Source organism: Channa argus, chromosome 17, assembly GCF_033026475.1.
Source record: "Channa argus isolate prfri chromosome 17, Channa argus male v1.0, whole genome shotgun sequence".
Classification (NCBI taxonomy): domain Eukaryota; kingdom Metazoa; phylum Chordata; class Actinopteri; order Anabantiformes; family Channidae; genus Channa; species Channa argus.
The window spans coordinates 14,447,436-14,460,750 of NC_090213.1; the positions used below are offsets into that span (position 1 = coordinate 14,447,436).

A 13,315-nucleotide genomic window follows, 5' to 3' on the forward strand; every position below is an offset into this window, starting at 1 on the left:
TCTACACATTGTTTCTTGTCTTCTGCAAGCAGACATTTAGTACATTTGCTCTTTGATACATTTTAAATGGATCCACACTTTTAGTAACTCTCTCTTTTAAATAGTCGCGAGTTTGCGACACAACGATGGACCATCGTGGTGGATTTTATACTACTAAAAAAATAGGACTACGGTGAGACACAGAGACTCGGGGCAGAAATTGCAGCTAAACTGCTTTGCCCGAGGTTGGAGTTTATGAGCCTGCGTCAGAGTTTAAACACACTGCATTCCTGACGCATTGCCACCAGTAGGGTACTCCAAACACACTGCACTGAACACACATGAGACACTTGCCTACATCAGTAGATGTAAAGCAGGCATTGAAAGGCATCGTCACATTCTGCTGTGACAGTTCGTCATCGTTTGTGTTACAGCATAGTGTGATTTCAGTATAATGTCTGTAGGTGACACTCAGCTTACATTCAGCTGAGGCCTATTGCTCGACTAAAACAAAGACAAAACAACCAAATAAAATTGGTCGTGGTTAACTGTAAGTTTAAGTGAATTTGATTTCAGTTCAGCTATTTTATGTACCGCACTTTCATAGCAACTACATAGAAAATATTCTACAGTAACCTGGGTCAAAATGGAGCAGATGGGAAGTTTTGGCGCAGCGCTCCTGATGAGCAAACAGCAGTGAAGGCATACCCTATTAGCCCTCCACTGCACTACAGTACATCTCTGTCTTTTTCTCTGACACTATGTGGGCAGCCAAGGACAACAGTCAATGAGCAATATCAATTTACGTAATGGACTATTAAACAATGTGCTTAACATTTCGAATCGCTGCACTGGTGTTCGGTGGGAGTGTGTGCCAGGAAGTCCATTGCTGCCACGATAACCACCCTGTGAAATGAAACACATTAGCCTGCTCTGCTGCCTCTTACTCACTCTAGCCCCTTCTCCTCCTACAGTTGGTTGTCTGACCTGACACAGATGCCTTGCTTACTCCCCCTCCGTTTTGCTCTGCGTGTCAAAGTAACAATTAACAGTTGTCTCCATTACTTTCCTGTGGTGCGTCCCCTATGAGCCATTTCACAGTGTATTTTTATGTGCAAGTCTTCAATACATCAGATATTTATAGTGTTATTCTCTCACTGTCTGACGAGTTTCTCCTTTAGTTGAAGATTTGCGATAACAAGTTTTTTTTATAGCATTAGTAATAGATTTATGGATTTTTTAAAAATTTTCCCAGACAAAATCTTTCTAAAAGTATCTCTCTGTCTCTTTCCCTCTGTTGTCTCATTGTTGTCTATTCTGTAGTCAATCTACGTAGGTAAACATCTTGTTCAAACTAATTGACATTCAGACAAAAAAGGAACAAATATATTGAATATAAACACCATCTTAATTGGTGTGAATTACCCAGCCTGCAGGAGCCATGCGAATCACAAATTAAATCAAGTGCATTGTTGTAGTAATGCAATTGATTAAGCTACGATCCAATTGCACAGGGAATAATTTTGTTTGATGGATGAAGTGTCAAGTGCTTTATGGGCTGGATTTGTAAATGATACTATAAAAGGTCTTTGTGCTGAGAGAAGTAGCCCTGAAGGTAAAAGGTTCTGAAGGCTACAGTGGAGCCAATAGCACATATATAAATGATGATAACATATATAAGTTATTATTAAGTAGGACCTGTAAAATAACATTTACAAACTACGATTATTTGCTGATCGTTCGATGTTTACTGAAAATGGATTACTTCAGACAAACTCACTGTCAAGTCACATTTCCCATTTTAACACAACCACGACAGTATGTTTAGTTAGTCGGGGCTACCGTGGCGCAGGAAGGTAGGTTGTCCACCAATCTCCCAGTTGTTCAATCCCCGGCTCCTCCGGTCACATGTGGAAGTGTCCTTGAGCAATGTGTGTGTGCAGTGTGTGTGTGTGTGTGTGTGTGTGTGTGTGTGATTGTGAGTGCGAATGAGTGAATTCATGATTCTCTATCACAACTACAAATGTTGACGTTAGGGAAGACCATTTTCCTTTCTTCAACACACACCCTTTCTGCTACCACTTCGGTGTGTTATATTATTTTTTATTTTTATTTTTTATTTTAACTTCTAAAACAGTACATGACAAAATGTGTTCCAAAACTAACACAATGCAAACTTAGCTGACAAACCTATGTGAACCTTCACTATCGCTTTCTTCCCCACTGTCTCCTCTTTAAACTCCAGAGTCACTGCGTATGGGCTAACTTACTTAGTTATTTCACCCAAATGCAGAAATTCCTCTAATTAGGCTTTAGGCATTGTTATTTTTCATCTTCATTATTTCTCTGGGCTGTATTTACCATCACATGGAACAGGCAGCTATGTGCTGAGTTAACAAGACTCAGTGGAAACATTCAAATTCATTAAATTTCAAAAACTCTCAGATTCAAATTAATTTGCACAAGAGTGTAACAGTTTGTACTTTGTGATATTACAGTGGTATCAGGTCTGTGCTGCTGACAGACCCGTCGCCCTCATTTCCAGCAGCATAGCTCAGTGAGTGATCTCTAAAACCCATTTCCTGCTTGGCTTTGAATAATGAGGTGTTAGAGCCTGCTGGCAGGGCTTAGCTGCACACCTCCCCAGTGGAAAAGTTATGGATGGTATACAGTCACACACTCACTCACATACACACACTCAAAGACATGGACATATGCCCCCTGGAGGTGTTATGGATAGCTGCATATTGCAAAGCAAGCCAGCAGGCAACACTGTCAGCCAGCCTGCACTGTGGGCATTGATAGGACAATCAGTTCACTCTGGAGTCATCACAGCCAATCATCAGACAGTTTCTTGGCGAACATCACCCAATCTTCAGAGGGTTGCCAGATACTCTATTCCCGGTGTGCTGGTGCTGGCTCACAACTAGCCAAGCATAAAGAAAGCTGCTGCTTTGTATCGGCCAGTCGTCTGACTGTTGGCCAGAGTTAGGCCGATCGACAGAGAAGTGCTGCATGGTCACAGCCAATCTGGGCTTTATCCTTCCCTACAGATGTCCGATTAGTGTTGTTTAGGGAAATCAAACTTCCACAACAGGCCCACTTTGCCAGTGTGGCACCATAAATGGAGAGACTGGTAGGATGGGGTGGGAGAAATTCTCAACCACAAAGGCTTATTTAACTGCAACACATGTGATACTCTCTCATACTTTGAACGTCAGTCAGTGTTAGACTGCTCAGCATTGTTGGTAGGCAAAGTATAGTCTGCTCGATAACCTTTCCTTATAACAGCCTGGGCTAGAAGGTATGCTTAGCTGTTGATGTCTTTAATGGCATTCTAAATTTTATAGCATGCACATGTAAAGACCTATAACTTTATTCCTCATAAAGCTGTACTGACTTACATGAGCCAAGGACACGTTCAATGAACTCTGGTCATGTTCAGTTTATGGCCCTATAACGCATGCCTGCACCTTAAGTTGATGTAGGCATTAGCTCACCTCATAGTGCAGGCTTGGTATGGGTGAATGGGGGAAAGAGAAACAGTGTAAAAAGCGCTCTGTAATACCCCCACCTGGACTCTAGTGTCTGGAAGGCAGGTGTTTGACTGATGGGCATCGTATACAGATGCAAAGCTGACACTTTCCTATTTTGTTACTTTGCTTTATGTAATGTATGAGCTGTAAACAAGTAAACTCACTTGAATGGCATTTTTTGTTGCAATTTATTGTCACATTTGTACGTTGTCAATTTGAATATTTTCATTTACAAACTAGTTCAAATGGGGGGGGGGGGCTTAGTGGCTCAGTGGTAGAGCATTGGGTTGGGATACAGAAAGCCACGGGTTTGAATCCCACCCCACCAGGTTTGCCACTTACCCACACCTGTGTGGGCCGAGAACGCCACCTTGGTGCTGGTCCCGAGCCCGGATAAAATGTGTTGTGAGGTGGCAGGAAGGGGAATCAAAGTGCGGAACACATTTCGCTGTGGCGACCCCTGAAGGGACAAATAACAAAAACAACCGCATTTTATTTAAGCAGGCTACTTTCAGAGCCCTGCTCTTATGAATGCTGACGCACATTGCGTGTCTTACTGGGGCACTTTGTACAAAGCCGCTTTTAATGACATTAGTTACACCTGTGCTTTTCATGCTATGACAAGTCAAAAATGTTAACCGGTCTGTAACTCCATCTCAAAGTAAAAAGGTCAAAAGTGTGAAACATTTTCTTTCCTCTTTCTGCAGTGCTGGTGGTTGAACTGAGATATATTCCATAGAACTTTCATTATTTCTTTAGACTGTGCTGTTTCAACACACTGTTCTTACTGCTGTGGTTCATAGGGGCTGGTGAAAACTGTATATAGATATTACAGAGAAACATGCATAACTAGTTACATACCTAAAATGAGGTGTGTAAAAAATAGTATTATTGATTAATTTTTGCTGGCAAATGGTTTTGTCAATCAGTTAATTCATTTTTATAGTATTTCACTACTTGGAAAACTTACTTTGGCAGGAACAACTTTTATCAAACTTACTTGACTAATAGTGGATGCAAAATGTTGGCCTGAATGTAATAACAAAACCACTTGTTACATCATGTACCTTGTCCCTGTTATGTCTGGCTGTTTTGATACTTGCGTTATGTGTAGGCAGCAGGCTTGGCTGTGTTTGTACAGTGGGTTCTCCCTGCATGGCTAAGGCAACAATTACTGGAAGTTTCAGCACCATAGACAGCGACATCAGACACCGCAGCACCATCTCAAGCCAGGCACCACACAGCATAAACCTTGAATATTTGATCTGGTGTAAAACCAAGTATCTACTAATCGATTTTAAGTAATATGTCAGATGAAACTAGGCTTGTTTGTGCCACTTCCTCAAGATGTCTTGACATAAAGCCTGCGTGAGCATAATAAATGCAGCTGTATGCAGTCAGGCTCCATAACCCCTGCCGTGGAGTGCCGTGATATGGGAGCAAAGACGAATCTGTCCTCTAAATCTCCCTACCTTCACCCTACACAGTCATCTCTCTTCTCTCTCTTTTCATCTCAGCAGGGCTGTGGCAGGCTCACGCTGGCCTAATTTTAGATTAACAAGGTGTGTATCAATATATGTGTGCACGGGCATGTGTTTGTATGATGTGCCCAATCTACTTAAATAGCACACTAGAGAGCCACAGCTGTGCGAGGCTGTTCTGTGCTCTTGTGGGGTTCCATGTCTGTTGAATGATCGGACAAATGAACCCCTCCGCTTTGTTAATGACCTATCTCGACTCACATACCCATATTATAGCAGTGAGCTTCAGTCTGTCCTTTTTGTGCCTCAAAAAGACCCACTGACATGTTTCTCTTTATTCTAGTAATAACTGTCTTCTCTTTCTGCCGAGCCCGGACAAACATGTTGTGTTGTCTGTGATGCTGTGGTCTCCATATGAGCATCTGTGTTTTTTCTGCTCAGCGGTACAATCTGTGTGATAGATGATCTGTGCTGATAGTGCGAAGCCGGATCCATACAGAGTCTCATTTACAATAACAGTGTAGGCTGAGCAGTATATGTGTGAGTCCATTACAGTGTGTAATCAATATGCTCTGACAACCCTGATGTAATAATATGCATGTGCTGCTGGCAAACCATTTCAAGGCCTTACACACATGGTTGACCCCATGTATGAGTTGCTTCTCAATTATATTGTTGGACGGGTTGGGTGTAGTAGAAGCATAGCTTCTAAAGTGTAAGGCATTGGGGAAAGCATATTAAATAATAGAATTTGCTATATGATACCTTGGCAATGGACATATTTTACCCATTCAGAAAGTTTAAATACATTGAATTCACCATAAGTTCAAGTTTAATATAAATGTGCAAAGTGATTGGGGAATAACGACTACTGTATACAGCCACTAGAACTACATTGAATTCCTGTAACCAATAGAGTAGTGGGGTCTCCTTTCTCCACTAGTCTAATGAGATGACTTTCAATCTTTCACTTGCACTATAGGTAAATGCACCATTGATAATGTGACCAGTGTCCCTTATAGTGATGAACTGACACATAATTAAGACTTCAGCACCGAACATTCACTGTCACCGAGTTTGTTTTTCAGCTCATTTTTTGTCTTTGACAACCTGCAACTTCACTGTTTTAATTCACTCTCACTTCTCCCATCAACCTGTTTCCAGCAGCAGCAACAGACTCCCACTGAATGCCAATGTAAATATACAGTCATTATCCCTCATCAAATTCAGGGAGTGGATGTGAAAATTGTGTTAAAATTAGGTTTTAGCTTTGCAATATGTCACCAGTTATCTTTATTATGAAATACTGACTGGTGAACATCGCGTGTAGTGCTGTTGATATCTTCATACTGCTGAACTTCTGTGTCTTTACTGCATCATGCAGCTGAACATACAACTAAAATGGACTTTTCCCCTTTAGTCCCTATGTAACCAACTAGAAGTTTATTTCCAGTGGTTTTGTCTGAGAATTGATAAAGAGCAACACAAACCTTATGCATATCCTGTAACACCTTTTCCTCCTCCAGTTTTTTCTCTCTCCTCCTTTAGCATGGCCCATTTTGAGAGGGTGATTACAGAGCCAGAAAACCAGCAGGATATGTGGTTAGTGGTCCTCAGGGGTCGGTCTGAAGACATTAAACCCACAGTGACAACGAGCCTCAGCCAGTGGAGGTTTTTTTTTCGCATTCATTTGTTTGTCAAATTTAGAGGCTCTTCCATTGCCAAGAACCCCCTCTGCCACTCAGGCACTCCAGAACTGTGGTGACAAGGCTGCTTTTAGCCAAATCCAATTTAATCTCCATTGGCGGTAGTGGATAAAGCTGTCTCCATCTCCCCCAGCTGAGGCCAAAGAAGGCTAGGCACTCCACTGGGAGGTACTCATTCAACACACAAGGACATAATGCACACTCAAACTTAGGACACACACACGCACACACACACAAACTAGATGAAGAGAGAACAATGAAATAACAGTCTAACGTGTACAATTATATATGCAGAGTCATTCTCTTGTTCTCTTTGTCTTCTACATTTTCTCTCCCCGATGTGTGTTTCTGCAGAAGGGGAAATGATGTCACGGCTATGGAAATGAGATGAAATGAGAAAAAAGAGAGGCACATCTGAGACTCCTGTTTCTAGCCTGCAGCTCCTCCGCTTCCTTTTTTTCCAAAACTTACAGTTATCAGGAAGCTGTGTGTGTATGTGAGTGGGACTTTGAGTGTGTGTGTCTGCAGATGCTTTGTTGGGGGGAGTGAAACTACCCACAGGTTAATGACAACATTTTCCTAACATTTGCAACAACACTGTTAATCACAAACACTTGTAAAGCAAATAAGTGATTTCATACCACCTCTGCGTTAGTTTGACTTTAAAGATTCTGTGAATATTTAGCATTTATCCACAACTACCCTGCCCGCCTCCATGCCTGGGTTTTGCATTTCTCACGCCAGTGAGTGGCAGATGTGCTTCTTATGCCAAAGCCAATTTGCCAACCAAGCTAGATCAGAAAAAGCATCTAATTAACATCCAAATGTGCCACCAGCAGAATGTTTTTTCAGCTCATTGCTCCCAAATGACCTCTGCTCTGCTGTTCTACATATAGCACATGGCCTCTCACTCATTTTACATCATGTAATTTTGCGATGTAACCTAGTATTGAAGGGATTATTAAAATAATTTGCTTTAGACAAAGTTGATTTTTGGCCCTCTCGATGATTTAATTAGAGGGGGCAAAACATTAAACACAGCTCTTAATACAATACGATCCAGTACGACTTCACCTGCCACTATGACCTTAATAATATACACATAGTAGATTTATCATCTTTCTGACAGCTTCAACTTAAAAAACCGAGACATTATTACCTTGTAAAAGTAGAACCTATAGCAGAGCTGCTGTATCTAATGCAGGGGCCAGGGAGTGTAGTTGAAGATGTGCTTTTACAGTCAAAACACTACATTGTTAAATATGATAAATATTAATATATAATAATAATAATAATAATAATATAATATAATAATATAATATTATAAAAAATAAAAATAGTTAGAATTACCTGGATTTGAGCATGTTAATGCCCCTTATTAAGGTATTGGCAATAAAATTCTAGCGATAATATTTATTTTATCGGTTAATATTCAGAATGGCCCTATCCTGTATTTTAAGAAGCTGATGATGCTTTTGTGCTTTAATGTACCCAGTGGAATTTGTGACCACTAGTGGGCACAATCACATCTTGCTTTTATTTTCAGGACAGTCTGATGATTGATATTTCTTGCTTGTGATGTACAAAATAACATAGCAATGCACTGACAAAGCTGCTTATGAAAGTAGAAAATGTAGAAAGATGTGAAGAATTTAATTTTCTTAAAAATTTGAATCGTGGTGGTCATGCTTCTGAAGGAAAGATATAATGTATTATTTTTTTCTACTTTTATTGATGTAAAGCTACATATTGGATGTGGTTTCAAATCCATATGGAGCATATAATATGTTTTGATTTATAAAATTCACTAGATGAAGCAATTCTTATTGCTTCCTATAACACTTATTCTCATTGTGTTTAAAATAAATATATACAACATGGAATAACTTACTATAGCTGCCTTTGTTGCCCCTTAGCAAAATAACTCTCTCACAATTTTATGAATCATTGCTTTCTACAACACTGGGCTTTAGATGAATTTAAATCAAATCACTGAAAAATAATTGACTCGTAGACTTGTAGTTTGTTATTGAGTTGTTATTGAACATACAGGTCTGGTGTATGCTGTGTGCACTAAATGGCAACATAAATGACATTTAACATCTCTATTGCATAATTTCAAGCTACATAATGAACTTATACAGAATGTAGTTAAGTTATCAGGGGGTAAGTTATCTGTGTGTCTTGTCTGCTTTGATGTATTCAAAGCTTTGACTATCGTCTGTGTCCCTTTAACAGGTCGTCTTTTATCTCAGTGCTGTCAGCGCGTTGACATCTCACTTTATGCAACCTCCAAGCCTAAACCTCGAAGCGTTAATGTCTTATTTTCAATTCTTGGATATCTTTCCTGAATATAATATGAGTAGTTACTGTCAGAAGAGTATCAAACAGCGTCATGAAAACTAAACAACCAGGAAATTATGTAGTAATGGCAGTGATTTTGGTTGATGCTTTGGGCCAAATGATCTGAGAGAGCTGGTCTTGGCTACATAAGGATATGTGCAACAGTGAGAACATTACTGTGCTCATTATGTATGCTTAAGTGAGGGTTATTTGCTTTTGTCGCTGCTTAGTGTCATCTGCATAAAAAGCATGTGTTTTTGTGTGTGTGTGTGTAGCAACTGCAGTAGCAGCAGTTGAAGATCATTAATTACGCGTGCTTCCCTATTTTCCTCCAGGACTGATAGCATGCTGCAGAGATACCGGCTCATTGGGGTAAATGGCATTAGTACTTTGTTCGGCTAGTGCCCTGGGGTCTTGTTTCTAAGCCTTTTTTTGTTTTAAGTGGCAGCCTTGCGTGAAGCTCCCTTACACTGAGCTGATTTCTCAAGCCATTATTCCCCCTATGGAATTTACCACTAGTGTATTTATCTCCAAACACAGTGAACGACTATGAAGCAAGAACAGCCCAACATGGCTTAATGAGTAGCCAGTTAGTGTTCATCAATCCGTGTTGGGTGTAGACAGGTAGGACGAGCGCAGTAGGCGTTATGCAATCAAGCTGAATGACACACAGAGCATGATCGGGAACTGGTAAGCGGTTAGTGGCTGGCTAAAGATGCACTCTGGCAGAGACTCCCATTGCAGGTTTAGGGAGGAGTGTCGCCGCACTCATTAACATTACAGCCTGGATAGAAGTAGAGCTGAGTCTGCTGCTGGGGACGAGTCTGTTGAGAGAGCCCCACAGAGGAAGCGGCTTCTTCAGCATGAAAGGGAAACTGCAGTCCTTATGATTTCTGCCTGTTTCTTCCCCCAATTTGTACTCCTCCTCCTAATCGTATCCCGTATCCACTCTGTAAATCATCTCGTCCCAAACCTCTTTACTAATCATGTAAGTTGGAGAGGAGTAAATGCTTAACAGATGCTAGTATTGTCAGGGGTCGCTTACATGTAACTGCGCTTTCACAGCTCAGTGCAACTGAGCCTTTTAGGCGGTTTACCTAACATGACTTGCTCCTCCTTTCTGTTTAACCCCCTCCACTTGGTGTGTGCACAGATTGAGATGTCTTTTTTTTTTTGTCTGCCAAAGTGATAGAAACACCATTGGAGTGATTACAGCCGTGGGGAGTTTAGAGTGTTTCCTGAACTTGCTCTGCAGTGAGCCTGTGTTGAAAAAAGTTGATTTAATTTCCCCGTGTCGCAGTTTCCGCTATTTTTCTACTCCTTGATTGCATTACATTATTATGCTATGATGAATTTGCTAAATGATGAGTCCTGCTGCACAGTAATCCACCAGTTTAAATATGAACACCCACTCCTCATATGGTCTAATAACAGCTGAGGGTATTTTAGGTTAAAATTGAATATATTTAGTGAAATTATATTAAAGGCACTTTAAGACATTTATGGATAAAAGTATGTTTTTTGTGTCTGTGCTTACAATATTACCACCTAATTTATTTTTCTTCTTTTTACAAATGAACTTATTTGTATACAATTTTAATGGATCCATTCTGGCATGTAATTACACTCAGTTGGAAATTCATTCTCATATTTTTCCACTGCAAGCAAGCGAGGAGGATGAGGAGCAATACTGAGAGTAATTATTTGTCTTCCAGCCTGCCATTCATTATTTACAGTTGGTCATCTACTTTAGACTGCATTTGAATTATTGCTCTTTACACTGCCTAATTTGGTGAAGACACAAAGTGTGTGTCTCTTTAAAGATTCATACTGGAGCAGTATTGATTGGTTACGGCTTCTGCTGGACCCACTGTACCATATCTATTTCCCGCATATGTCTGTGAAGGTTACCTTTGAGTTCTTTTTCAGGCCAAGGTGGGTCAGGGAACGTTCACGATTATTGTGGGGGGTCAAATATTGACTCAAAATGAAAATGTATAAAATGAAATAAAATGTGGCCTCTTGACTGCTCTTGATAGTAATGCTCATGTGCCACCTGAAAATTAAAAGTAAATTTGTGTAAATTAAAGGCATAACATGTAATGAATTACATGACTCACACAGTTATTTATTTATTTATTATTTATTTTATTTATCAGCATAATCAGGATCTGTGATTATATTGCTAAGCCATTCTCCTCCCTTGTCTACAAATATTACTGTTTAACAGCATCATAAAATGTTAATTTAGGTGCCGTTTCAGTGAATTAAAAGTCATTGTTATAGCCACAGTTATGAATCAGTAAGCTACCAGTGTTGATGGCTGAGTCTAGTTGTAAACCTATTCGAGCTTTTTGTAAATGGTTTATTATTGAAATGTGTGGTAATTTGGCACCATCTAGAAGGCACTGTGATTACGTCAGGATCCAAAGCGACAGTCTGCAACTTAATTTAAAAGTCCAAACTGGGAGGTTTGGTCAGTGACAAAACACAAGAAGTTTATTTCTTGTTTCAAAGTTTTGTCTTATTGACTAATTAATTAACCTAAGTCAGTGTCATTAATTTATTTGGACTCAAACATGCATTGTTTCCTAACCCCAATCAAATCCTTTAGTGCCTAACTGTAAACTTGTAATTTTTGTGTCTAATATAACAAAGTCATAGCCCTGTGTTTATTTTGTAACCATTATAACAAAGGCCTGTGCATGAATGTAGGATAATGACCTACTTTGCCGATTGGCAGGTAGACTAGGGAGCTATAATCCACATATATGAGCTGATGAGAACAGATAATGGGCCACTGAATAACTTGACACCATCTGAAGTGGCTGAAATAAATTACTGAAACTACTTACTTGGTTCTTTCTACTTTATGGTCTTTCACTAGAGATACATTAGATTCACTCATACAGATACTGATAGAGTTTTTCCAACAAATACCTCTGGTTAGTTTCGTGCTCAGCTGTGTGCAGTACAAATGTGGCCACAAAGTTTGTAGGAGGTTTGTTTTAAAGTGAGACAACCTCTTAATCAATACACCATCTGTTGTGCGAAACTACTCATTCCTTCAGAAATGACTGGAATGCTAAAACACTCTGTGCTTTCTCCTTTACAGCATCTCCGACTGTCCGCATTATACACTCAGGGCATGCCTGTAATGTTGAGGAGGAGAGGCACACGGAGAGAGTCTACACAATCAGAGAGGGCGAGACATTGGAGCTCACGTGTTTGGTGACAGGGCACCCTCGACCCCAGGTAAGAACTCGGTACCCGTTTGTCTGCCCTTAACTGACAGCTTGGACAAGAATAGTTACACAATGGAATCATGGGACTAGAAGCTAATTTTGTAGCCTCCTCTTTCCTCTCGCAAGCTCTGTTTAATTCTCCGTTGAGTGGTACACAGCATACCCCTACACTAAGCCATCTTAAAAGTTTAATCCCTTAATTATTGATGGTTAAGGTTGCATTGTGCACCTGCATGTTGATAATAAACACTTCCAAGACTAATGAGGATGCAGGAACAAAACATTTGAAAACATCTGCCAAACCAAATTGTAATGAGCGAGAAAGAGGCCACATTATAAGACTCTAGGTTATGCACACATTTCCTCTGCACTCACATTTCCTCAAACTCTCCTATTTACAAATGTGATGTGAACAAAAAAACTTGTGTTATTACTCAGAAGAGAACAACAGGCTTTAATTTGTTCTTATTGTGCTGCCTTCTTATTGCCTTTCTCATACAAATCTCAGAAGTACATACAGTAAGGTTGTTAATGGAAAGAATATCCCATTATTTGCTTAGATGCTTAGACAAAATACCAACCAAAATGATCCATGTAGGTATAAATGTCAGCTGTGCCACAAATTACCTTACCATCCGATTTTGTTCGTGTATTAATCTGAGCAGGATTTGCCCACACTAACCTTTCAAACATTTATCGAATGTTCTTTTAAATTAGCTTGATAACACAAATTACACAGAACTCGGCGCAGTCTTCAATCGGGCCTGAGCTCATTTACATTCATTCATATCATTTGATCGATAGATGGGGCCATTAGTTTGTACACTTCCCCTCTTGGATGCCAAAGCAGAGAGCATATTGATTTTTTATATTTCAGTTGAAAAGGTGAGGCTTCTTAAATTAACGTGAAGTTCAGACACACCGTTCAACTCTTTCCGTCATCGGGGGGGGACAACTTTGCACTCACCATCTCTGTCTTTCCTCTTAATTAGAATTTCTGAAAAACAGAGACGAGTGAGGGGAGG

The 13,315-nt window shown here is 40.0% G+C and overlaps 1 protein-coding gene across 4 annotated transcripts in view; it reads left to right on the forward strand.

The window, feature by feature from the left end:
- LOC137102594 (MAM domain-containing glycosylphosphatidylinositol anchor protein 2-like) overlaps window positions 1-13,315 on the forward strand; it is a 169,081-nt gene that overhangs the window by 41,067 nt on the left and 114,699 nt on the right. For all 4 annotated transcript variants that reach the window (XM_067482259.1, XM_067482260.1, XM_067482261.1 and 1 more), the window contains exon 2: window positions 12,161-12,300. In XM_067482259.1, coding sequence (XP_067338360.1) covers window positions 12,161-12,300 — 140 coding nt within the window. The remainder of the gene's footprint in view (window positions 1-12,160; window positions 12,301-13,315) is intronic.